Source organism: Protomyctophum parallelum (assembly GCF_964188405.1).
Source record: "Protomyctophum parallelum genome assembly, chromosome: 12".
Classification (NCBI taxonomy): Eukaryota; Metazoa; Chordata; class Actinopteri; order Myctophiformes; family Myctophidae; genus Protomyctophum; species Protomyctophum parallelum.
The window spans coordinates 24,427,439-24,454,938 of NC_139712.1; the positions used below are offsets into that span (position 1 = coordinate 24,427,439).

Here is a 27,500-nt window from a genome sequence, read left to right on the forward strand (position 1 = left end):
CCAATCAGAGCATCCGCAATCAGAGCAGCAGCATCCCTTCAGGCGATGGGACGGTAGCTAGGGACGTTAGCTATGCTATGAGCAACAGCGTGGTATGTGTTTGTTTATAAATCAGATGGTCGGCCAGCTGTACCAGTTTACTGTTATGTGGCTTATTTCTACCCTATAATGTTTTCGGATACATATTTTAGCGTGATGATTAAGTTGAAACCGAGTAATACACTGTCTGGATGTTATCTTAAATGGTAATAAAAACGGAGGATTTCTGTAATCAGTAGCAGCTGTGCTGGATGGACGCGCAAATATGGGAAATGAAACGGGTGAGCTTCATTGTTATTGGCTTTTATCGATGTGTATCTCTACACGTCATCACGCAGCACGTTTTCATTTTAATAAATAAATAATGCAATCGTTTTTATGGACCTTTGATATAAAAACACACAGAAATGAGAATTTTCACACTTTTTTGGCATCCATTGTTAGGTATGCCCATATAATGACCACGGATATGGTCTAAAAGTGTGAAAAACGTCTTTTTCATTTCACTGCACCTTTAAATAGGTGAAAAATCAACTGCGACGGAACGGGCTGCGAACTGCGATGCAGGGAGAACTCTCGGGGCCTCTAGCCGCCGTGCGTAGCTGCCTATATTTTAGCTCTGACTCTGAGATGGAAAGTGTTTAAAAAAAATAAAAATAAACGCTGCCTAGCTGCCTAGCGCGAGGCCTCGCATGGGCGAGGCCTAGTGCAAGGCCACCATTCGATCTACCCTAAAAGCGGCCCTGGGCCCAGGGCCGTAGACGTTTCATTTTAAATTCTCTCATATAAGCATTGTGTTCCAAAAATAAATAAACTGTCTCAGCGATATTGTCATCCGCTTCAATGGAAGTCTGGGGGCTTGGTTGAGACTTTAGCGCTGTGTTTCAGAGTATGGGGTCAGACTCCCATTGGCTTAGGCGGCATTTCAGAGTATGGGGTCAGACTCGGGCAGACAATCATGACTACAGTAGGTTGTGCAAAAGTCGCCATAGCCAACAGCAGCGATCATAAGCCAGGTTTCACCTGGCAAAAACTACCTTCAAGTATTTTACAGTAGAGTAGGTAAATGCACTTAGTTGTCTCCACCAGGCCGAAGGCATGTGGGGAGAGTATGTTTTGCACTCCGTCCGTCCGTCCGTGTGTCCGTCCGTCCGTCCGTCCGTCCGTCCGTTAGCAGCTAATCTCGGCCACCGTTAACCCGGTCGATGCCACATTTTGCACACACACTCCCTGGATGCCAACGATGAACCTCTGCCCCAAACTTTCCAGAACGGCCTGTTATAGCGCCACCAGGAGGCCGCTTTGTGCAAAACAAGTTTTTGCACAGTACACCTACAGATTTTGTCCAAACATCACGCAAATTGGTACACAGTCTCTCTACAGCCATTCAACGAAACCGCTCTTTCAGATTTCTCACACTCCATCCTGATTGGTTAAGATTGGCTTCCAAAGTTCACAGGAGTGCTCAGTTTCAAACAAAATGCTGAACACATCGCGTGATTTACGTGAAATTGTGCACCCACATTCCCACTAGGCCGAGGACAAAATGCCACATGAACAATTTCAACTCAGCCTCAAGGTGGCGCTATAACTGGCCAAAAAGTGTTTTTACCTCTAACTGCACGGATCTGTGGTTAACTTTGTATGCCAACTCCCTAGAGGCCAAGGAAAAATCTTTGTCTGGAATTTTTCACATCTGCTCTTTATAGCGCCACCAGGAGGCCGACATATGTAAAACACATTTTCTATTATTACTCCTTCAGATTTTATCCAAATTTCACGCAAATCGGTACACATCATCTCCATAGTCATGTGATCAAGACAGGTTTGTTTGATTTCTCATATTCCATCCTGATTGGCCACGATTGGCTCCTACAGTTTTCAGGAGTAGCAAATGGCCACAACTCCTCAACGCAGCGTCCGATTGCGATGAAACTGTGCATGCATATTCCCACTAGGCTGAGGAAGAATCCTGGTGGAGACCTGTGCCGATTGGCACTTTATCTAGTTACAGCTGTTTTGCACACATAGCCATATAGATCCCTTACCCCTTATCCCTAAACTTATTTGCCATTTTTTACTATTTTAAAACATTTTAAAATAGTACAAATAGCCAATCTACAAGCTAACAACGTGTCAATGTTGATTGGCTAGTTGAACTATTTTAAAATGTTTTAAAATAGTAAAAAATGGCCAATAAGTTTAGGGATAAGGGATAAGGGGTAAGGGGTGGTGCAAAATGGAGCCCTTAGTGCCTCGCACATCAAGGCGGTGATGGGCGAAGTCATTGGGTTTTGCGGTTCAGATATGACTCTGTGTTTTTGCCTGTAATGAATTGGGGGTGGGAAATAGAGCTGAAAATGTACGAGCTGGTACAATGCAAGAGACAGGACAATTCATCGCCAGCGCCATCGCTGCTGCTGTTATGCCGTTTAGAAAAGGCAGAGTGCTGAAATAGTAACGACCGAAAGGTTATAGTCTAGTCTTTTGGCTCATTCATCACTCTCACAAAATGAAAATCTGTATCGCATTGTGGATGAGTTAACAGCAAAGAAGACATTAAGGGCATTGTCCCAACACATTTGTCTGATTTAATCCATTTTTCATGGCATGAATGATGCATGCGATAGTGTGGTGGCGTGTCACAGTTGAAATAAGGACAGATGTAAAAGAGATTTGACTTTTTTTTTCTAAGTGAGGGGGCCAACGAGTAAATGAAAGGAAGTATTTTCAGCTTTTTAAGCCAGAAGACCTTTCAGGGTTTCTTTTAATACAGAGCCATGACTGTTGAAATTGCACACCCAGATGGTCACTTGACTCGTCTTTCTTCGCCTGCTTTTTTCTGTTTTTGTTTGTGCACCCACCCAATAATTAATTACTAAGACTTGGAGTCGTTTTCATATTAATTTGAGCGTTCTGGCCGAAAATGTGTATTTAGTCAAATATCTCCACTTTTCCACGAGCTGTACGACATTCTCTCTGGCGAGGGGCCCGGAATGAGCGCAGGACTCACGACTTCCTTTAGAAAGCAAATGTATGGGGCTCACAAAATAGGTTATAGGTCAACACCAATCGCAACACACCTGTCAATTGTGTGCCCCATACGTTTGTTATCCTGAACATCGACTGTTCCCAAAGGAAGCATTCATATTTTCATTCCAGCTTTTCCTCGTGTAAAAGTGGGACAATATCCTTCTTGAGAGCTTCACGGCCAGAAGATAATCAACTTCAAAATCACAAAATGGGTCAGAAAGACCTCACAGACACTCTAGTGTTAAATGGGTCGGAAAGACCTCACAGACACTCTAGTGGTAAATGGTACCCCAGCTTTCAACACCTGAATTTAACATGATCCACTGATTATTTATTTTACAATTGTTAATATGTTATTTGGATGACCCGGCCTATAGGACAATAAAAGAACCTTGAATTATTACTATTGCAATTTATTTTGGGTCACACCCCTTTTTAGCTTAGCTTGACTGTCCGTCCATTCGAGTTTCTTCCAGCAGCACTGACAGCGCTCTCTCTCTCTCTCTCTCTCTCTCTCTCTCTCTCTCTCTCTCTCTCTCTCTCTCTCTCTCTCTCTCTCTCTCTCTCTCGCCCAGGTGACCTCTAGCAGGGCGGCGGCCCAGCAGCAGCAGCACCACCAACAAAGTGGAGCAGGGTCAGGTAAGGTCACCCCCCCCCCCCCCCCCCCCCCCCCACACACACACACACACACACACACACACACCAATCCATATCCATCCTGGTCTTTCATCTTTTGTTCTCCGCTTTCCACATCTCCACGTCCTTCCTTCCTTCCTTCCCTCCCTGGAGGTGAGAGTGTTCTTCACAATGCATTAGCCTGACGTGGAGAATGAGAGGTCATGCTGGGCACATGACAGACAGCTAGGGCAATGGGAATAAGAATCCTGACGGAGCTGTCGGAACGTCCTCTCAGAGGGCTACCTGAGATCAAAAAGGCTGCACTGACATGCCGTCTGGATCCTCCCGGAGATCTGAGAGGGGGGGGGGGGGGGGGGGGGGTGGTATTTTCCTTGGGAAAATGGGGAATAGTTGAATTGGACCAATGCGGCATTGAGACCTAGCTGAGATCTGATTCTATAAAGGCTCTTGCTTGCCTCTTGAAGAGGGCGGTCGCACAGCCACCTTCTACCTGAAGATGCAAGTAGGCCGGGCGCAGCGCACATTTGCGACCAGCAGCAATACGTTTATAACCTTTTGCCACTAATAAATAACATTGAACCTTAACCTTTAACCTTGAACCTTAAATCCTGACAGTTTTCTCAAAACGTGAAACCGTGAAAAAAATAACATGAAATAGTTTTAGAACCACTGACAGAGAAACATATAGCGTTTCTCTGTCAGTGGTTCTAAAACTATTTCACGTCAAGGACTCCCAAAACAAATATGTATTTGACTGCCAACCCCCTTCTGAAAATATGTTGTTCCAGGGACCCCCCAGAAGCAAAGATGGGAGAACGAAAACTGTTCGCTGTGAAATGATTTGCACACGTTTTCACGATTTGAAAATAAAATTAAATAGCAGATCTACAAGCTTGTAGGGTGGCACTCGGTGCCACGCCACGAGCTTGGAGTTCTGCTATTTTTGTAGGAAAAAGCTTTCACACATCTAGAAATCAGGCGTATGCACAGGTGCGTATAGGCCAGTGGACATCAATGAAAGGATTGAAAATGCACCCGCACACTGTGTATCTGCTTGGTAGCCTACATGAGTATTTTATTTTAATAATGCAACGTTTCGGTCCCCCCGGACCTTCTTCAGGCAACAGCTAAAGTTTAAAATAATGTTAAAGTGTTTAAAAGCTATAGCTATAGTCTTAATGGGTTACTTGGACCGATGTTTAATGCATTAGTAGTTTGATGCGGGAAGAGAATTCAAATCAGAGGGTTGATGTTTCTTTCAGCAACGTGTTGAATGTAGCCGGTCGAAGTGTCGCTTAACCCCCTAACTGCTCCGCGTCCAGTGCTGGGCTGAGCTTAGTTTTTTTTTTTTCTCTTTGCTAAAGTTTTAATTTAGTTTTAGTCATATTTTAGTCACACGGAATGTTTTAGTGTTAAAAAAAGGTTGATTTAGTCGACTAAAATGTATTTCCGCGGGCCTTGATGCCGTCGTAATGACTGTTTTTACACTTGCTGAAAATAGCCGATCTACAAGTTCCCAAGAAAAAAATCTATATAAATTGTAAGTAAAGCAGTATATAAATTAGAAGTGCACACGCACGCACGCATGCATGCACGCACGCACGCACACACGCACGGGTGCACACTTCTGAATTTGATCGAAACAATTAGTTGGGAATGAGTTCTACTGTACAGTGGATCTGACATGCTGTTAAATAGGTATCTAGTGGTGACCAACCCATCCACACTAAAAGCCTTACACACAGTAGCTTAGTATAGGAATGTGAGCGACAAGATGATTGCAGCTGTTCTAAACATGTCCATGCCTTTAGCTTCCACTGCCAGGAAATACATGCCAGCTTTTTAATAGGTTTAGATTGGGCACTGGGATTGGTTTCCTCCTCTGAGGAACATACTGTACAGTACTGTATAGCACGAGGCCAGTCAACCTGGCATATACGCAATCAGTACCACAATGTTGAGAGACTCTGTTACAAGTAAAAGTCTGGGAATTCACTTTAAAACATTACAAGTACAAAAGTATTGCCTCAAGTTCAAAGTGTATACCCATTGATGCCTGAGGCCGAATCTGGGAATGCCTTCTGGGGCCTGACCTAAGTCCATCTTGTCAGAGACTTCCTCTCTGACCGTCCTCAACAGGTCCGTGTTAATGATACTCTGTCCGACATCACTGTTCTTAACACCGGTGCTCCCCTTACTTTTCTCCTTATATACAAATGAATTCCAGTTAGACCAGGATATGTTTCATTTGTTCAAATATGCGGATGATATGGCCCTGGTTGCCTTACTGAAGAAGGGGGACACAGTGGGGGAGGAAGCATACAGAGCACATGTGTTATCTCTTCAGAACTGGTGCGATAAAAGCTCCTTAGGGATCAATGTGACAAAAACAAAAGAACTTGTCATTCATGAAAAGGAACCTGTGCAGTCCATTACAATTGGTGGACAAATAGTGGAGGTAGTAGACACTTTTAAATACTTAGGCACATATATTGACAGCAAACTCAATTTCAGTGAAAATACTGACCAGATTTTTAAAACTTGTAACCAACGCCTCCACCTACTACGCAAGCTCAACTCCTTTAGAGTGAGCAAGCATATCATGGAAACAGTCTATAAAAACCTGATAGAGGGAATCTTGACTTTTAACATGGCAATGTGGTTTGGCAATCTAAATGTCAAAGGAAGAAGCAAGCTGCAGCGAATAGTAAATCTAGCCTCAAAAATAATTGGGAAGAGACAGCAACAATTAGGCTGTATCTACAAGGAGGTACTTCGTAAAAAAGCTATCAAGATAGCAAACGACCCCTCTCATCCACTCTGCAGCGAGTTCCAACTACTTCCCTCTGGTAGACGGTACAAAGTACCAAGAGCTAACCGTAACATTTTTTAAAATTCTTTCATACCAAATGCCATTAAGGCACTAAATGATACCATGTCTCGCTAGATTAGTTTGTTTTCCAATGTATCTGCCACTGTTGTCCTGCACTTTTTGCCATGAGAAAATAATTGTGTTAAGTGTTGTTGCTGTTGTTGTAACCGTTTGTTTTTTACTGTTTGAGACCGAAGACGAATTTCCACACGTGGACAATAAATGAAACTAACTAACTAACTAACTAACTAAGGTTTCTGAAATCCTTCAAAATCTGATTTATTCTTTTTAAAATAGTCATGTTACTACATGTATAGCAATAGCTGATGAGACACAGAGAGCGCACCGGCATCAAGGGTAGAACAGCGTATAGGTTGCACCAGGCATCAATGGGTTTTAAAGTATACCAAAAGTGAAAGTATGCAGAATGTTCAATTTCCCAATGGAATTAAAAATATTTTTGAAAAAACAGCTGGGCTACAAGCTCACAACGAGTTGCATGGTGACAGGATGAGTAAAGCTCACAGTGAGTTGCATGGTGACAGGATGAGTAAAGCTCACAGTGAGTTGCATGATGACAGGATGAGTAAAGCTCACAGTGAGTTGCATGGTGACAGGATGAGTAAAGCTCACAGTGAGTTGCATGGTGACAGGATGAGAGGGCGCTTTTCCCAGAAGCCCTTGCAGCCCAGAGCACGGCTTGATTTCCGGCTTCGTCATCATAACGCGACAAATCCGCTTTCTTTTTAATTGTTAAACAACGGCGAATAAACACATACAACAAATAGTGGGTTTAGCGTAATAAGCAGCACCGAAACATGGATTAAATAGCGTGTGCAGCTAAACTGTTTTAATGTCCATCTTTCTTTCTTTGGTCCCCCAGGCATCTACTACTCCAGCTCCACCCTGCCGGCCCAGCGTGTCAGCTCTCCTCTGACTGGGGGAGGAGGAGGAGGAGGAGGAGGGGGCTCGGGCTCAGCCTCCGGGTCCCCCAGTAAGCTCCAGCGGCTGGGTTCAGCCTCCGACACGCCGGGCTACGCCACCACCCAGCGCCTGCCTTCCTCCTCCTCCTCCTCCTCGCCCAACAAACATTCCCCTGCCAACCGGCTGGCCAAGTCCTACAGGTAGGAAGCAGCAGTGTGTGTGTGTGTGTGTGTGTGTGTGTGTGTGTGTGTGTGTGTGTAAGTGTGTATGTGTGTGCGTGCGTGCGTGCGTTTTGTTGTTGTTATGTGAAAAGGATAGCCATGCATGCTGTCCTTGGCCAGAGGGGTGAGCAACTCTATAAAAATAGAGTTGCTCACCCAGCAACTTTGGGCTATATCTACGTCATAGAATTGCGTTCAATTCAATAGAGCTTTCACTAGCGCACCGGGCCAAAAGCATGAACGAGCACTGTGAGTTGTGCGTGTCCATTTGTCCATTTGGCTTCAATGCTTCCTCTCACTGGACAAGGCTTGGTTTGAACTGTAAAAAAGATATATGATGGATGAAGGGAGCTGTGGCATCACCCATTGGTGACCTGTTTTGACCTGAGATCAGATTCTAAAAATGTCTTTCTGAAAAAGCTATGTTTCTATGTCAGTCGTTCTTCGATTTTTCAAAAACAGCAGACCTACAAGCTCGAGCTATGAGCTTGTAGATCTGCTATTTTTCAATAGCTAAAGCAAAACACCAAAACACCAAAAGGGGTTCCCGCCCAAAATGGGTTAAGACCCGTTTTGTAGCCACAAATGATCTCAAATCCACCATTGTGGAACTTCCGTAAAATACATTTGGTGTAAGGTGCAGCGAGGGTGAGTTATACAAAACCTAGAAGCATACCTTCTTTTATCATGTATTTTAAAATTAATGGGACCAAAAGTAAACGCATCATGATAATTGAAAAAAGACTTTAAACGAACAACTTGAGTTTAATGCTCTGGAACGTGTTCTGCAAATCAGCAGGAGGGGAACTACAGACACTTTCTAGAGTAGACCCATTAATGGAAGCGGAGTGCAGCGTTTTCATGATTTACGCACTGACAAAGACTACAGGGGTGACGCAAGGCCATGTCTTTTTGGAGGTAGTCCAACATTTTAAATATTGTGAACGAAATCATGACTTGGCTTTCATTCAACCTGGCATTACTATCGTGTATGTCATTATGTTTGTATTGTCTAAAATCATGGCGTAAACACTGTCCAGGCCTCTGCTCTGAGAATAGTCATAATAACATTCTTAACACGAAGCCCGCCAGAACGGCAGTGTCTTCATCTTCTTTAATCCATGTTTTGATACGATCGAGTCGATATCGGTCTCCCGTTAGCATCGCAATGTAAAGCGTGACACTGGCCGGCGCCATTTTAAGATGCGCACGCATCCACCTTTTGTGCTGCTTTCAATGGCCTGTATCTCCAAATCGGCACAATGAATGTCGTTTCTGGTCAAAACAAGGTTGTTCAACTGCCCACAGCCGGCGCTGTGACAATCGCGGTCGGGTTTTTTCTGCACCCAGTGAGAGAACAACAACCGGTCAAGACACCGCACACACCATTATGTCATCGTAACGTCCATCCATACAGTGGCGTGCACAGACATTTAGAGGGGCAGGTGCTCAAGTAAAAAAGGGCACCTTGTGCAGCGCATGGAACTGTCCGGTTAACCTAATAGAGTGAGATTTATAGATTTTGGGGCATGAATAATATAATAGAAGCTTTTTTTTTTATCAATAATTGATCAATGTCACCATGGTCCACATAAAAAAAAGTTGTTATTTCTTCTTTTTTTTCTTCAAAAGGGCACATTGCTGTGCAGAGGGCAAGGGCAGGTGGTGCTCTAGCACCCCCTAGTGTATATCTGTGCACGCCACTGCATCCATATAATACCAAATAATGATAAACGTAACCAACTTACAGTACGTCTGCATCGTAAACTAGCACCTATCTGGAAAACAATCTAATAAATTACATATAAAAATGCAAAGAAATGATGACCAGACGGGTTACAAGGCGGGAGGAGCACTAATGTACAGACATAACTCATAGTGGCATTTGACAGCTCACTGGCTGCTCTGCTCACTTTTAGAAGTTTTAAAGTGACATGTCACTTTTGTGAATGTCCTCGTCGTCGTTGCATCCGGATTGGACGCTCATGCACTGAAGGAAGCATGAGGTCAGTCCGTTGCTCTCCCCAGGTTGGCAGAGGGAGTGTAGCGACCAGGATTACATTAGATTATTGGCACACGGGGCGAAGAAAATGGGTTACAAAATTGTGGGATAAAAATGTACATGTGCTGTTACTTTAAGTAAACGATTTCTCATATGCTGAAGCAGGTTTCTGACATGTCTTGTCATGGAACTTAAGTGTTTATTCACAGCCTCGGCCGTACAGTATGTCACCCATTCTTGAGATAAGGGACACAACTTTTTTCAAATAAGACTTTTCTTTTTTAAGATACATTCAAATCAAATGGATGTATTTGTAGACACAGGTCTCAACTACCGATCTTGAGAAGGAACAGGTTTTTCGCATAACATTTCTTTCTAAAATGGGACATTTATGCATTTCATAACTGATTCATGTCAACTCCGTCAGACACACTAAAATCCCTTTTATTTTAATTTGATAATTTCAATAATAATATAAAGTCCTCAGTTATCTTATAATGGCTTTCAGTAATCAAGTTAAGTAATACAATTATTTTAATATTGTTTTGTTCCAATATCACACTATTATGAAATATCCAATTTCTCAAATCCTTAATTTCAACCTTTATTTTCAATATTATAACATGAAAACCATGTAAAAAAAAAATCATTACGTATCATTTCAGTTGGTGTTTCAATACATAAGCACAAAGGATTTGACATTGAATCGTCTATTTCTTTGGAAATTAACAAAAACATCACAGGACCAACGTCTGACGGAGTTGACGAACATCTGACGGAGTTGACAAGTTGAACTGATTTAGGTTCTAGACCACCTAGGATCTTGATTCTGGTGACTAATCCCACATTTTCAAGGATGAGGAATACAGTGGTACTATTTATATTGGCCCTGTGACCATGGCAGCCATTTTCAAAATAATAATAATAATAATAATAATATATACGATTTATATAGCGCTTTTTTAACAGAAATAAGTACAGACATATTTATTAGAAAACAAATTAAAAAGGTTTAAAAGGTTAAAAACTAGAAATAAAAATAAAAATAAAAAATGGCCGCCACCTGCTGTTATTTTACAATAACTCAAGTTCTACACCACCTAGGATCTTGATTCTGGTGACTAATCATACATTTTCAAGGATGTGGGATACATTGGTACTATTTAGATTTGTCCTGTGACCATGGTAGACATTTTTCAAAATGGCCGCCAACCTTCTGTTATTTCCCAATAACTCAAGTTCTACACCACCTCCTAGGATCTTGATTCTGGTGACTAATCCTACATTTTCAAGGAGGAGGAATCCAGTTGTACTATTTAGATTTGTCCTGTGACAATGGCAGCCATTTTCAAAAATGGTGGACCTGCTATTATTTTACCAATTTAGTCAGGGAATATTATCAGAATAATATCAAATCTGTGAATACATTTCTTACCAAGAATTTTCTTCACCAATGTGTTTGTAAAGGTGTCTACATATCCCACATTGGTTTCTATTGAACCACCCTAGGGGCATTTTTGACAGCTGCTGAAAGTTGGGTACCATACCAAGTGGCTATGGCCAAACTAGGGAGTCTATGGCCAAACTAGGGGTCAAACCCCTTGGGCTAAATTCGGCCATATATCCACTTGCCCAAATGTGCCCAAATGTGCTGACCTCATTTTGTGATGACGGCTATGGCCGTTTTCAGCCCAAGGAGTGTTCTTCGTGCATAGCTAATGCTTGGAATGCATTCAGAACAGGGGGGCAGTCAGACAGATATTTTGTGAAGCCACTAAGGAAATCGTAGTTCATATAATGGCCTGTTGTGGCACTGTCATTGTGCCCAAAAAAAACCATAGCCCATGTATTTGGGCCCAACTTCACCTAGACTGTATTACCTTAATAAACATGGTCATGGATACTTTCTGCTTCCAGTCACTAGTTTAAAGTCTCATTTCTAATGTCATAATATTCTTTTTGGAAAATTATGGTCCCATTTATAAAAAAAATGACCATAAAGTCGCGTATGTTCTGAGGGGCGTGGCTAACGTTACAGTCTATGATCGGGATTCCCCTCCCACTCGAGTCAAAATAAAAACCAACGGAGAAGAAGGGCGGAAGTCCCGCCTCGTTGTCTGGGCCAGCCAATGGCCAGCTGGGCCCAAATCTAGAAAGATGGCGACTTACAGTGCAAGGAATAACAGGCTTCATTTTACGTCCATGTTAGACCCGGGGCACGCTTTGTCCATATTTTTTACAGTCTATGATTCAGAATCATGAAAACTCCCTAGTTTGTGTCACATGCTACTTAAAGCTTAATGAACATTTTGCCTTATATAGGTTGTTGATGGTACCCCAACTTTCAGCAGCTGTCAAAAGTTCCCCTAGGGTGGTTGAATATAAAGCAATGTGGGATATGTTAGTAGACACTAGACACCCTTCCAAAAACATTGGTGAAGAAAATTCTTGATAAGGAATTTATTACCAGATTGCATTAATATCCCTTGACTAAATAACTCATCTTCTAGACCACGTAGACCCGACTTCACCCACAGAGACCCGATTGACACCTAAACAACAAGTTTGGACAGCCCCACCAATTAGTCTTACGGAAAATAGCAAGTGACTACCCTAGGCCCAGAACTTAGATGCGGCTCACATGTTGCACGACTCCTCAACAAGCTGCCACCAGAAATGAGAGCTGAATTCCGCCGCACAATGCTCTGCAGCCCAGGAGCAACCAACACCATGTTGGAGTTCTCTGAGTGGTTGAAGCACGAGTCCTAGCCATATAGCCTGTGCAAAGGCAAACACATTGAAGACCTGCTTGAGGTGAACAGTGAGCAGTGGACAGTGAGCGAAAGACTGAAGACAGAAGACGTGCCTTCAGGACTATCAGGCAGCATGTGCAGACACTGAAGGCATCAGTGTCGTTCTGTGTCCCCAGCATGTCAACCAAAGCAATGTTACCAAATCAAAGGAGCCTTCACCTCAAGTCACCTGGGGCTGGGTGAGCAATCGTATCCTGTATCTAGCCTCACAACTAAATACAGACACTTGGCCAGACTGCCGTTTGAAAGGGTCAAACCCTTCATCCTGATTGTAGAAGACCACCCCACCTAATCACACCAACCGAACAAGTGAGGTTGGGGCCTCCAGGTGGGCCAGCAGCCATCTGCACAAGACTGGGCTGGACCCTGCAGGAAAGCAATCTCCAGCCAAGACAATGTAAGTTGACTATAACAGAGCCCCTATAACAGAGCAGGATGGAGAAACACTGGCAGGAGGCCACCAAAATACAACGCCACACTGCAGTGGCCAGTGAAGTCAAACTGTGCGTCTGTACCTGAAAGGGACAAGTCAAAGGCCAGAAAGCCCACCTCCTTTTAATGTCCTGTCAGAAGCAACTCAACCTGCACCTGAAATAAGCCCTGACCCCTCCCAGAGAAAGTTCATCCTTGAAAATGTAATGATTAGTCGCCAGAATCAAGATCCTTGGTGGTCTAAAACTTGAGTTATTGGTAAAATAACAGCAGGTTGGTGGTCATTTTTTAAAACAATGGCTGCCATGGTCACAGGACAAATCGAAATAGTACCACTGTATTCCTCATCTTTTAAAATGTCTTATTAGTCGCCAGAATCAAGATCCTATGTGGTCTAAAACTTGAGTTATTGTAAAATAACAGCAGGTGGCGGCCATTTTGAAAAACAATGGCTGCCATGGTCACAGGACAAATCTAAATAGTACCACTGTATTCCTCATCTTTTAAAATGTCTTATTAGTCGCCAGAATCAAGATCCTATAGGTGGTGTAGAACTTGAGTTATTGTAAAATAACATCAGGTGGCGGCAATTTTGGAAAATGGCTGCCATGGTCACCACGAGACAAATCTGTGATGGCCCTATAGCCAAAAATGTTCCTTGAGGCATGCTCTAACTGTGTGCCAAATTAGAATACGTCCCATTATTCAAAAACTATAATTTTATTGGAATTAGGAACACTTTTGTCAACTCCGTCAGATACAAAACCTGACGGAGTTGACGTCTGACGGAGTTGACAAAATGGCATTTGTTTTCATCTTAACCCTCTGTAGTATAATGTAGCCATTTAGTTTTTTTCTTCAGTTGTTAGCTAACCCTAAACTAAAATACTAAACATTATTTTGGAATTCTTAACAAAGATCATAATAATCTCCTGACGGAGTTGACATGTAAAATTAACTGTGTATATTGTTTGCTATGTTGTTGACAATCTACTTTCATTTAATATGTATATTTATGTGATTGTGACAGTATTAGACACTTTTTTGGCAGTTTGAAATTGTGACAATTTGCTGGGGACAGGCTAAATACAGGCCTTTTTGGGTACAGTGCCTGCTTTTAACTAATTCAGAATGCATATGAAAACAATTATAATGAAATTAATGGCATAATAATACACAACTGTATTACATTGGCCAAAAACAAAATAATATCCGAAAAGTGGCTCGAGCAAATCATAAACTGTACTCATCGGGAGTTCTAAAGGTCAGAGGTGTTTTGGTGAATGACTGTGAGCTTCAGTTCCTGAGGGATTCTCACGGCCCTCATATATACCAACCATATTGCCACATTTTCGTGAAGAACGATTGTACAGAACTGGCTAAAACTGCTACAATGGCGGATGTTTTACGGAAACAATAAGGGTCTATGGCATAGACCCGACCCTTATTGTTTCCGTAAAAAATCTGCATGTCATGTGATCTACCTCCACAGCCTTTGTGATCTACTGGTAGATCACAATCTACCTTTTGGGCACCCCTGGTCTATGCCCTTCGTGTTTGATCCCTAATAATAATAAAAAAGCAATGGTTTTCGACATACAAGATTTTGAACAGGCAGCAATGACATGCAACGTTTCCTGATTTGTTGTTGTTGGCATGGTCATACATAGCCCAGGCTTGTGTTGCTGTACACATTCATTGATCTGAACATGTAATCTAAGCCAGATGGACCATTGATCTGTAGGTGGGATCATGTCAGACTAGGCCATTAACTCGGACTAATAGAGCGTCGCAGTACCCGCCCCCGCTCAGAACGACCAGGGCACCAGAAGAGGATCCCCCATTCATTTTTTTTCCGTAGACGTTTCATAAAGTATTTATGTAAAGACCTGTAGGACTCACAAATCAATAATCACAATTATATGCATGACAGTTAATCTAATGATTAAAAGGAAAAGGAGAAATACCACATCATAGGGAAAAGTAGTAGAAGTAAAAGTATTGTAAATGCTCAAGTTGAGTACAAATACCTCAAAACTGTACTTAACCCATTCTGGACGGGAACCCGTTTTGGTGTTTTAACGAAGCATTATTTAGCTATTGAAAAATAGCAGATCTACAAGCTCATCTACGAGCTTGTAGGTCTGCTATTTCTTTTAATCGTGAAAATGTGGCACAAATCTTTGAATATATATTCTTTCAGAAGACTTTGTATTTATTTCAGGCCTAAATGGGACTTAAGCAAATGTACTTAGTTACTTTCCACCACTGTATTTAAGTTACTAAATACTAAATGTTTCCACCATCACTGCGCAAGCACAGCAGCATGTGCCTCCGGGCCTTCCCGTCTGTCTCAATAAAGACTTAATGTAAAAGGCATGTCGAGAACTGTACCATTATTATTCATAAGACTTCACAGTCAACACATTAGATTTCCTCAGGTGACTAAAAAGAAAAACGGCTGCACGGCACGCAAACATGCTGCCAGGATGATTTAAATCTAAGAGAAGCTTCACTTCATGCCGCACTATGAGAACAGAACATAATACTAGCATAGAGCCCTGAGGGACTCCGCTCAACCGTATGGGGTTTAAGTGGTTAGATGGAGTGCTGTTTGTGTATTTTTGGTTTCTTCCTGAAAGCTGCTGTCGGGACACTTGCTCCTTGCCTTTGGGCGGCGGTGGTTCAGAGGTAGAGTGGCCGGATAGCAACCACAAGGTCACCAGTTCGAACCTGGGCTCCCCCAGATTTAGTGTCGAAGTGTCCTTGAGCTAGACTCTGAACCCCTAATTGCTCCTGATGTGCTGGTTGGTGCCTTGCATGGTTTCCTCTGTCATCGGTGTCATCTATGTAAAGCGCCTTGGATAAAGGCGCTATATAAATGCACCATTTACCTCTGCAGATGAGGTGCATGTGAGGCAACTGAAAAACACATTTTTAGAGGATTCTTTCTTTGTCCAACCAACCAAAATCAACTAATGGAGGCGAAGGGGGTGGAACCACATGTGTGACTTGACAAAGGGTCAATTTGGAATATTTTAGATTGCCAGATATCAGCAGAGTAACAGCATACAAATCGTATAGGAACAGACCTCCTGGCCTGTTCCGGACACAACCCCATTCCAGACTGTCCTTATAACCCACTCTTAACAGAGATGCTATACTAAAATGGTCATATAAGGATACATTCTAAAGATACACACACATTGTTACATAACTGCTCATTAGCTGACAGTGTGAGTGTGGAGGAGTCAGGTCAGCCGTTAAGACAGCTGAAGTTGAGTTAGAATAATTGGCAAATTGGCACATTGAATGAGATTGACAAAATACAGAATAATATACTTGGCAATCTATTTGGCGTTCTTAAAATATCCATTACACCCTCCGTGACACGGCAATGTTTGTGAAACAATGTTTGTAATTTGAGGTTTAATATTGAAATGTTGACCACTATATGCTCTCCACAGCAGCACAGTGATGGTTGAAATGTTGACCATTGTCCCGCTATGCTCTCCACAGCAGCACAATCGCCGCAACAGCGGCGGGAGGAGGCGGGGCTCCCCTCAGGGTGGCGTCTCCGCCCAGCTCAACTTCTACAGGGGGCGGAGCCAGCGCGTCGTCATCACCTCTTCACCAGGTAAACAAAACACAAACACTGCACTATACTCAGTGGTGGAAAGTACATTTACTTAACACATTGTCGGCTGTTGAGGTGTGTGTGCAATTGACATATGTATACGTTTTATATCGCTTTATATGGGTCTGAAACGGCAGCATTAAAAAAACTACTTTTATCCCTGAGCCGGTTCCTAATTACGGTCTTCTCTGGCTCTTTTCTCGAAAACTACATCGCTGTCTGTCATGCTGATAAGACATCCGATGATCCGAGTTTCTGGATCTGATTTCTAATTGCATCGAAAGATATCTAGCGTGAGCTAATTAAGCATTCTAACATTAGCCTGTTCTTACAATGGTGGTCTGTGAGTTGGGAAAACTGAATCACCCGCTGCTCCCAACATGCGTTGGTCCGACATGCGTTGCATCCATAGACTGTAAAAAATATGGACAAAGCGTTCCCCGGGTCTAACATGAACGTAAAATGAAGCCTGTAATAATATGCTAATTCCTGATGTAAGTCGCCATCTTTGGTACCAGCTGGCCATTGGCTGGCTCCGTTTTGTATACCAGCTGGTCATTGGCTGCCCAGACAACGAGGCGGGACTTCCCCCCTTCTTCTCCGTTGGTTTTTATTTTGACTCGAGTGGGAGGGGAATCCCGATCATAGACTGTAATGGTAGCCACGCCCCTCAGAACATACGCGATGGTTTTTTTTCTTTATGGTCATTTTTTTAATTAATGGGACCATAATTTTCCAAAAAGAATATTATGACATTAGAAATGAGACTTTAAACTAGTGACTGGAAGAAGAAAGTATTCATGACCATGTTTATTAAGGTAATACAGTCTAGGTGAAGTTGGGCCAAAATACATGGGCCTCTATGGAGCTATGGGGCTTTTTGGGTCCGGTCCAGCGCCACAACAGGCCATTATATGAACTACCGATTTCAAATGAGGCTTCACGAAATATCTGGCTGACTGCCCCCCTGGTTGCATCATGCTTGCGGTTAGGGTTAGGTTAGGGTTTGGGGTAGGGTGTCGCACTAATGACTGTCGGACTGTTAGCGTGTCAGAACATAATGGTTTATTGGGTCACCTTGCACATCGCATTGTTTGTTCTACTGGGTTAAACATGTCAGATTTCCTTTCCTTTGTCCTTGTTAGCTGCCACATAATGTTACACACAATTTCACAGTTTTACTATACTGTAAATTTTGCAATTTACAGTCTGTCTGATCTACTGTTGACAGCTAAAACGTGGGGGTGGTTATGGTGATTAGATATTCTGGGTGGAGTTAAGTACTTATTGTCCCTCCCATTGTCACACCCACTTCTGGCCAGCTCTAGGTGTTAAAATGTTCGGAATATTCAAAGGGACTTTTCTCAGCTTTGGGTATTTTGGTGCAACCAGTTTAAAATTGACATATCTCCTTCAAAGTTTTTTTTTCAATTTCATTGAATGATACATCATATGAAAGCTTACATTCTGTAGCCTACTTTAATAATCTGTAAAAAATCTGCACCCCCCTCTATGACAGATCTACAAGCTCACAATCGGCACACCTCTCAACACAACACTTGAGCGTTGATCAATTTCTCTCTTTAGAGAGGGTAATTAGGGCTCTTTCTCTACGGGGCCATTTGACGAAATCCAGATTAAAATCCCCAAAAATGTGCACATTAAAACTGGAGCCGGGCCAGCCACCATGCGGGACAGCATGTCAATGTGTGTATCGTGGTTGGTCATGGAAATGTCATGGAAATGTGGAACAATGGCGGCACAAAGCAGGACATCTGGTCTCACCGTGTGCTCTGCGTGGATTTTCTGAAATTGAAAAGGGCTCCAACGAGCTAGAATGAAGACCCCGTGTGAGATTCATTTTGTGCGAGCACCAGGTGTACCAGATGCATGATGAAGGCCGATTGGTTGCTGAACTGAGAGTGTGTGTGTGCGTGCGTGCGTGCGGGCGTGCGACTTTGATGGTGTTGACAGGGCGTCTACGCGAATCAAGGATTGTGTGCAAAAAATAATATATATATAATGTGTGTGTGTGTGTGTGTGTGTGTGTGTGTGAGAGAGAGTTTTATCAATATTGAATCATACTTTTCTCCATATCCTGACGTGAAGTAACGATTGTGGACCCGGAGGTTTCCACCCGACCATCGACAATATTGCATCTCCCTTCTCCGTGTCTTTGCCCTCATTTAGTATTCCATATCCCATATGCAATATGCATGCGTTTGAACCTCCAGGGCAATGGCTACTAATGCAAGAGAATGTGTAGGCCATACCGACAACTCAACTCAAACTTTAAACATAATAATATAATATATAACATAATAGTAATATAGACAGAGCACACAGGTCGAACAAAGTACTACAGAAGGTCACGGTAAAATAACTAAACAGACAGACAAGGACAGAAGAATAACAGATTATGACGAGAAGATGTGAAAGCACGCAGTAAATTAGGGCAAAAAGAAAATAATAAACAGAAACAGCTATTATGAACATGAAATAGAAATCAAGGCCAGGGTTTTTATACAAATCAAACTGAGGCCAGTGAGAAGTCGAAGAAAAGCAAAAGAAAATGTCTTAAATAATGCGGGACAGCATGTCAATGTGTGTGTCGCGGTGGTCATGGAAATGTCAGGGAAATGTGGGACCATGTTGGAGCCAGAATGAAGACCCTGTGTGAGATTCATTTTGTGCGAGCACCAGGTGTACCAGATGCATGATGAAGGCCAATTTGTTGCTGAACTGAGAGTGTTTGTGTGTGTGTGTGTGTGCGTGCGTGCGTGCGTGCGTGTGACTTTGATGGTGTTGACAGGGCGTCTACACGAATCAAGGGTTGTGTGTAAATAAATAAAAATAAATATATACCGGTATATATAAATATATATCCATGGCCAAGGAGGCCCAATAAATTAATTTGTTTGAAGTGAAAGTGTGTGTGTGTGTGTGTGTGTGTGTGTGTGTGTGTGTGTGTGTGTGTGTGTGTGTGTGTGTGTGTGTGTGTGTGTGTGTGTGTGTGTGTGTGTGTGTGTGTGTGTGTGTGTGTGTGTGTGTGTGTGTGTGCGTGCGTGCGTGCATGTGAGAGAGTTTTATCAATATTGAATCAATTAAACTTTTTTCCATAAATAACGATTGTGGACCCGGAGGTTTCCACCCGACCATCGACAATATTGCATCTCCCTTCTCCGTGTCTTTGCCCTCATTTAGTATTCCATATCCCATATGCAATATGCATGCGTTTGAACCTCCAGAGTAATTGCTATACTAATGCAAGAGAATGTGCCGGAGGCCATACCGACAACTCAACTTAAACTTTAAACATGTAGACAGAGCAACACAGGTCGAACAAAGTACTACAGAAGGTCACGGTAAAATAACTAAACAGACCAAGGACAGAAGAATAGCAGATTATAACGAGAAGATGTGAAAGGGTAAAGTAAAATAGGGCAAAAAAGAAAATAATAAACAGAAACAGCTATTATGAACAGTTATGAAATAGAAATCAAGGCCAGGGGTTTTTACAAATCAAACTGAGGCCAGTGAGAGGAAGAAAAGCAACAAAAAAATGTCTTCAATAAAGAAATGCCTCTAATGGAAGGAGCAGAACTTAATGTTAAGGCACAAGGTGTTCCAGAGTCGGGGCCATGCAGCCATACTGCCAAGGCTCTGTAATACCTGCTCTTATATCCTCCTTATATGAATCCTGACATTAAAAGCAGCAAAAGTTAGCAGATTACAAAGGATATACTTTTGTGTGATGTGAGATTAATCGGCAAACGCATCGGCCAATTTTAGTTGTTTTTAGATTCATCAGCATCGGTTCATCGGATAAACAAGCCCAAAGTGACAGCTTGAACAGATCTACAAGCTCACACTATTAAATCTAAAGGTATTTTAAGTTAAATCTGGCTTCCCTAAGCCTGCAGTGCAGACACCCTGTTACATGCATTTTTCAGCATGGACAAAATTATTATAATTTTTCAATACAGAATGAGATCATATCGACATCGGTATAATATCGGTCATCGGCCATGACAGCAATTAATTATACCGGATGTCGATATCGGCCAAAATGTCTCATCGGCACATCCCTGGTGTGAAGCTACCGTAATATGACCAAGTAGGGCATTGATGAAAAGTTAGAATATGGAGATATAATACTAAAAGGTTTCTGCCAGACTGTTTTGGGCGTGAAGTGTAATTTATTTTGCATCACTGTGAATTGTTGCGCAATAACATGGTATTCCATGCAAATGCAAACTGTACGGTAATTATGACAGTTGCATGGATGCAACATGTGTTTGGACAGGCATGCAGTAGGCATGGAGAGATGTGTGCAAACAGTGTGGTTTGGTGAGGGAAAGGCGGTCGTATAAACGAGCCCAGGGCTTTCAATTAGTGTGGCAAGATATCTAGCAAGCTATATATTATTTTTATTTATTTTTAACTATTATTACTATTTTTATGTGAAAAAGGGGGGTCCCACTGGGACAAGCTTCAAGTGCAATTGATAGCCACACCCCTGAAAAAGACGTGACTGTTGGAACCGGTCGGCGTTTGGTGGCTTTTGATTATTTTTTTAAATGTACAGTATAGCCCTGTTTAGCAATAAAGGCTTTTAAAAAGGACTCCTTGCTAGAGTGTGCTTGAAGCTTGTCCCGGTGGGACGGACTGGAGTCGTCTTCACACATTGTTTTGATATCTCAGCAGCACTCGGCTTGCCTCTATTCTATGACTATTTGTATGTGTTTGATGTATTACCGTGTTTTGTTCTTGCTTACTGTAAATCACCCTGTAAACCCTTTTTGGTGTTTTAAGCATGTTATACTTTAGCTTTTGAAAAATCGTGAAAATGTAGCACAAATCTTTGAATATATATTTTTTCACAGCAAACGTTTTTAACTCAAATCTTTGCTTCTGGGGTGAGCCCCTTGATATGGAAAGGTTGAGAACCACTTACCCTATATTGGCCTGAATATCAGACTACGTTTTTCTTCCAATGGAAATATCCTAAAAAACGTATTATAATCGAGGGCTAGACTTTTTGACATTCAATGTTCTTTTTCACAAATGAGTCTTGAAAAATGGGGGTCGACTTATATTCTGAAAACTTTCTAACTGAGTTAGAAGATTTTTTTTAGAATCGGCCTTAGGTCTAAATGTATTAAGACAAGAGCATCTGCTAAATGCCTACATTGTAAAGTTAATGTGTGTCTGTCTGTGTCTCTGTTCCAGATGAGTTCGGGCATAGGGAGTTATGCCACCCTGTCTCCCAAGCGCCTGGCCTCCCACCACAATGACCAGTACAAGATCTCCCATGAACTGTACGCCACCTCATCCCTGCAACGGCCTGGCAGCCTGGCAGGTATGACACACACATGGGCGCACACGCACACGCACACACACACACACACACACACACACACACACACACACACACACACACACACACACACACACACACACACACACACACACACACACACACACACACGTGCCCGCACGCACGCACAAATCATCTCTTCCGGGATAATGTGGGGGTCCTTTCACATGATAATGGTTTGAGATCTACCGCTGTAGATTATTATGAAGGATTATACTAAATGCTGCTACATGATTCATCAGCCTGCTGTGTGCATGTGTGTCAGAAGCAGAATCAACCTTATTGTCACAAGTTTACAGGTGCAAAGCAGTGGGCTACATTTGTGTGTGTGCGTGCGTGTGTGCGTGCGTGTGCGAACATGCACACGTGTGAGAGAGGCATAATTATTGTTAATGCACACCTCATTGTGTGTGAATGAGGCGGTGCTGTTTTTGAACTCAGTCAGTATCTCTTCAGGAATTAGATTATCTGTTGACATGATTTACACCAGTGGTAACCAACCTTTTCAAGCCCAAGAGCCCATTTTATTCCCAATTGTCTGTGTGTTATTGACTTCTTGTTCCTTCATGTGGGTTTATCAGAGCGATATAGTGCAGCTGTGAGTGAGTACACGTTATACACGTTCTGCTGTGTATTGGCAGTGATGGCTGGCTGCCCGTCAGTCTGACACTTCGGGATCGACTTGAAAGGTTCCCGCGAGCTACTGGTAGCTCGCGAACCCCTGGTTGGTTACCCCTGATTTACACAATGTGCATTTAGCAGACGCTCTTAATCCAGAGTGACACATGGAACAACACAAACAAATTAATAAAACGTAGTCATCAAGAATCATACGTAAGCTAAGAGCCTAACATCCACTATCTAAATTACATAAGTTTAGCCTTTGCATACGCCCGTAAGGTTGTCGAGGCTAGGGCATGTGCTACGACAAGTGCTAAAATGGAGTCTGAAGAGGTGGGTTTTCAGACTACGGCGGGAATTTGGGAGTGAGTCTGCAGTTCTGATTGCAATGGGAAGTGCATTCCATATTTTTTGAAGCCAGAAGGGAGAAGAGGTTGGGACGTGTTGAAGCGTTGTCCAAGCGTTTTTAGTGACTTTATGTTCTTCCAGCTTCCTTGCGGTGGCTGATCTGAGCGCGCGGGAGAGTTTGTAGTGTCTGATCAGACTTGCAAGATATGGGGGTGCCATGGGTGCTTTTAAGGCTAGCATCAGAGTTTTGTACTCTGTGTGATCAGCAACCGCGAGCCAATGGAGGGAGTGGAGAAGGGGGATACATGTGAGAATTTTGGCTGGTTGAAGACAAAGCTAGCTGCAGCATTTTGGATCGGTTGGAGAGGCTTAAGGGTGCATGGCGGTAGGCCAGTATAAGGAGAGAGTTACATAGTTAACCAAAACTGCTTTATTTTCTACGTGAAATATAGGAGGCATCTGCTTGGAGGCCACATCATGTTGTAGGAGACCAGTGGTTCTCTAAGACTGTTTCATGTCTAGGATCCCCAAATTGAGTCAGGGACCCCCTTACAAAATTTGTGTTGCAAAACATGTTTTAAAAACAAATCGTTTGTATATAACAGTAAATGATTAAGAATTCAAGTATGGCCTCATGACGAAGATCGAGGCTCTTTCTCTGCTCCTCCCTGATATTGCTGTAGCATCATGGAGCATAATGGTTATGCTTCCATCTCACTAAGTGTTTCATTTCTGTCCGCTGAAGGAGCTCTAGAGGCAGTATAGTAATGGGCCCTCCACAACAAGAACTCTAACTACCGGTACAATGACAGTTGTGAACAATATACAGTAGCTATAATTTTAGTGCTAGAACTAAACAGTCAGCTGATGAAGGAGAGCTGAACCAGAAGGCAAAGCTCTCGACAAACCGGTAAATCTTTGTTCCTACAGTATACTCTGACCTATATTATGGTTATGGTATAATGACGCGTGGGTCATGACCGGAATAATTATGTTTGCGGAATCTGCGTCTTGCAATACGTTTTTTTAAGAACCTATCCTGGTGATGGACACTTTGCAGCTGTCTCCCTATATAGGGAGGTCCTCTGGGCAGGTCCCACTGGGAGGACCACCCCCCTGGCAGACCGAGCACCGCATATGGGGAGATAATATCTCCACGCCAGCCTTTAAATCCCTCGGGATCCCCCAGGATAAGGTGGATAATGGGGAATCTGCAGAACTATCTTCTGGAATTCCCAAACTGTGGAATATAAATTCCCCATTTCAGTCTGAACTGCAAACGCAGTCCCAGTTTCCTAATCCGAAGACTCACCTCTTAACTCTCCACCTCACCCACTATAGCATTTCCCTGTACGCCTTCTTGACAAATTCTCATTCGATTGGTGCTAGCGACTGACCAAGACATGCATGGTTACTATGCAGAAATATCTTGGACACTTATTCCCATGCCTTTTGCTTCTTAGTTCTTACCTGGTATAGGCACTACATTGTTATCTCTGCCTTCATTATGTACATGATATCATTCCCTTGCTTATTGCAAGTCACTCTGGCTGTCAAATGTACAGTAAACTCACAACATGTGAGCTTGTAGTTCTGCTATTCGGCCGTTAGCCAAACATGATGAATGTTGCTACATAACTTAAAACAACCCCCCCCCCCCAGATTATGAGGAATAAAATAATTGCGTCAATACCGTCAACGGTAGTGGGGGATTAATTAATTCACTACGTCAATACCATCAAGGGCAATAAGAGGGTTAAATAAATACAGTATATAAGTACTACCTCTTAGTGGTGGACAGCACTGACAGCTACGCATTATACAGTACATGTTTCTACTATAATGTTCTATACTAGTTAGGTCATTAGCACCTGCAGTACAGTACAAAATGCACTGTACGTTCTTCACTATAGGTTGTTACTTCTTGTTCAAGGGCGTTTCGACGGGGGGTGAATGAACACATTAGATCAGATGTGTATGCTTCAGGGTGTGCTGGTCAGCACTGCCAACATACTGCTGAGCCAGCCCTTTCCAATTCTCATATACAGTAGCTGCATTACACCGTGAAATCCAGGAGTGTCAGCTGTACATATAATGCATATTATAGTCCAGCAGCGGGGGTTGTGGAGTGGGAAATTTGCTATATCGTTTTTGAGTGCATGGTTGCAACCATTCCCTATGTCCCAACCTGGTCCCTATATGTCCAAACATATGTCCCTATGTCACTATGTTTAGAGTACCAGTAGGGGCAAAAGTGGCGCTGTTGTGCTAGAAACAGAGAGAGAGAGAGATAGTGTTGCACTGTTGCCTGCTAATTACAGAGAGAGAGGGGGGGGGGGGGGGAGAGAGAGAGAGAGGGAGAGGTTTCTGCTAAATGCTAATTCCCCCACACAGTAACTCTGTCATTTCTCGACCGTTTCGGACGTGGGGCGGCTCACCGAAACCGGGCTGGCACACTGGGCGCGTCCCTGTGGGTCTGGTAGTTCCGGGGACCCACCGGGGACCCCCCACACGGAGTTGCACCACTCAGTTCACACAGGTGTGTTTTTTTTCTATTGGCCTAAAATGTTTTCTATGTCTAAGTCCATGAATCCACCTGCTGACCGACTGTCAACATTGAGCAATGTGTTTTATAGGGGTTTATATGTGACCATACCATTAACATCCTATATATAAGGGACACATGTTGGAATGGATTCGGAATCATGAAAGCCCCCCAGGTTGACATGTCACATGCTACATAAAGGCTAAAGCATGTGACATTTTGAAAATCGTGCTTTATATAGGATGTTAATGGTATGGTCAAAATCTCAATACAGACACCTGGTCAGCAAGTGGATTCATGTACTGTATGTATGTATATAGACAATATTTTAGGCCAATAAAAACAACTATATAGTATATACCACATTTACCACTTTAAAGAAGCCTGTTGGCTTAACTCCAAGTGCCCTATTTTTAGACCAGTGGTTCTTTGAAGTCCGGGGAACGCCATGGGGTCCTTGAGCGAGTTCACCGGGGGGGTCATCGGCTAACTTACTGGTAATTCAGGGGACAAGGTACTCGACTTTCATTTTCTTCTTTTTGCTCTATGCCTCATACACCCTTGGCGGATTACACCAGAGCCGCCCCTCGTATTACTGCGACACACACTGACTGTTTGCACCTCAATCCATGTCCTAGCACCTTGACTAATGTACCTTAAGTATATCCACCACTGGAATGGGAAAACGTCTGTTTAGATTTGCAGGAGCAGTGAGCTGGATCTGGCTACCCCGGAATATAAAGAACATCTCCTTTTGAAGATGGGGTAGAAGAAGGCTTTTAGGAAATGTTGCAGAATAGTATCATGTTTAAAGGACCACTTCACCACTTTTCAACCTATCTTCATGTAATAAGTCCTCACTGATAATCCTGATAAAATGGCACAATTCTTTTCTACTCAGTCTGTGTCTCATAGGAGGGCTGTGGGCAGTTCAGAAACCCGTCCTCCAGTGACATCATCATTAGGCAGATATTTTTTAAACAATATTTATCTTACAAAAATGTTTAGATTTTTTTCATCGTGAGAACGATGGCTTCCATTTTCGCATTGCAACTTCTCAGGACTACAAAGCCTGCAGTTTCTATTAGCTTGGATTCCCCATCGGTGATGTCACTGGAGGACGGTTTCTGAACTGCCCACAGCCCTCCTATGAGACTGAGTAGAAAAAAATTGTGCCATTTTAGCATGATTATTAGTGAGGGCCTATTATATGAAGATAGGTTGAACAGTGGTGAAGTGGTCCTTTAACAATATTAGCAATGAGATCACATGTATTTATGATGTAGGCAGTGTATATCTCTTGATTGTGTTATTTATTGATTTAATGTTTGCCTGTATGTATATTGTAAGACTTGTATTGTTATCCTCGATGCTTTTTAGATGAACATGATGTAACTTGTTTGTCTTGCTTGACGTCAAATCAAATCAAATCAAATCAAATCAAATCAAATTAAGTGGTCAGTCTCTTGCTCAAGGACACTACCCATGGGGGGAGCCCGTGATCGAACCGGGAACCTTCCGTGTCTCCCAATCGGCCACTCTACCTCCTGAGCCACCCACCGCCACTCTAGCCTGGCTAATAAGCCAGACTAATATCACACAACACTGTCGCAGGAAATTATTTTTTTGCCAACGGCTGATTCGGTCTGGCTTATTAGCCAGGCTACCGCCACTCCACTTCTGCCAGCGCCATTTTGCACCACCGTGCACCATTTTCTTGCTCCAGGCGGAGATGTTACTCCACTCAAGAGTTAAATTAATTGCTATACATATCTTCAAAATTAGATAGATTTAGGTCGTCTACAAGTGAGCTGAGTAACTTCGGAGTGCCAAATACATATTAATTTGCGGCTCGACTTGACATGAAAAAGAACGTTTTGAGAGCCATTGTTACAGGTATGAGGCGCAGCACTCAGACAGGCAAAGAGGAACATTCAGTTACAGTATAATTGCGTTCGCCCTCGCGAGGTGATTCACCTCTTCTTTAAACGTTG

The 27,500-nt window shown here is 42.8% G+C and overlaps 1 protein-coding gene across 1 annotated transcript in view; it reads left to right on the forward strand.

The window, feature by feature from the left end:
- The window catches only part of LOC310867958 (catenin delta-2-like), a gene marked incomplete at both ends in the record, with an annotated part of 449,139 nt that overhangs the window by 213,713 nt on the left and 207,926 nt on the right, over positions 1 to 27,500 (forward strand). The window contains 4 exon segments of the mRNA XM_083778138.1: positions 3,648 to 3,711; positions 7,467 to 7,707; positions 16,495 to 16,612; positions 21,845 to 21,974. Coding sequence (XP_083634264.1) covers positions 3,648 to 3,711; positions 7,467 to 7,707; positions 16,495 to 16,612; positions 21,845 to 21,974 — 553 coding nt within the window.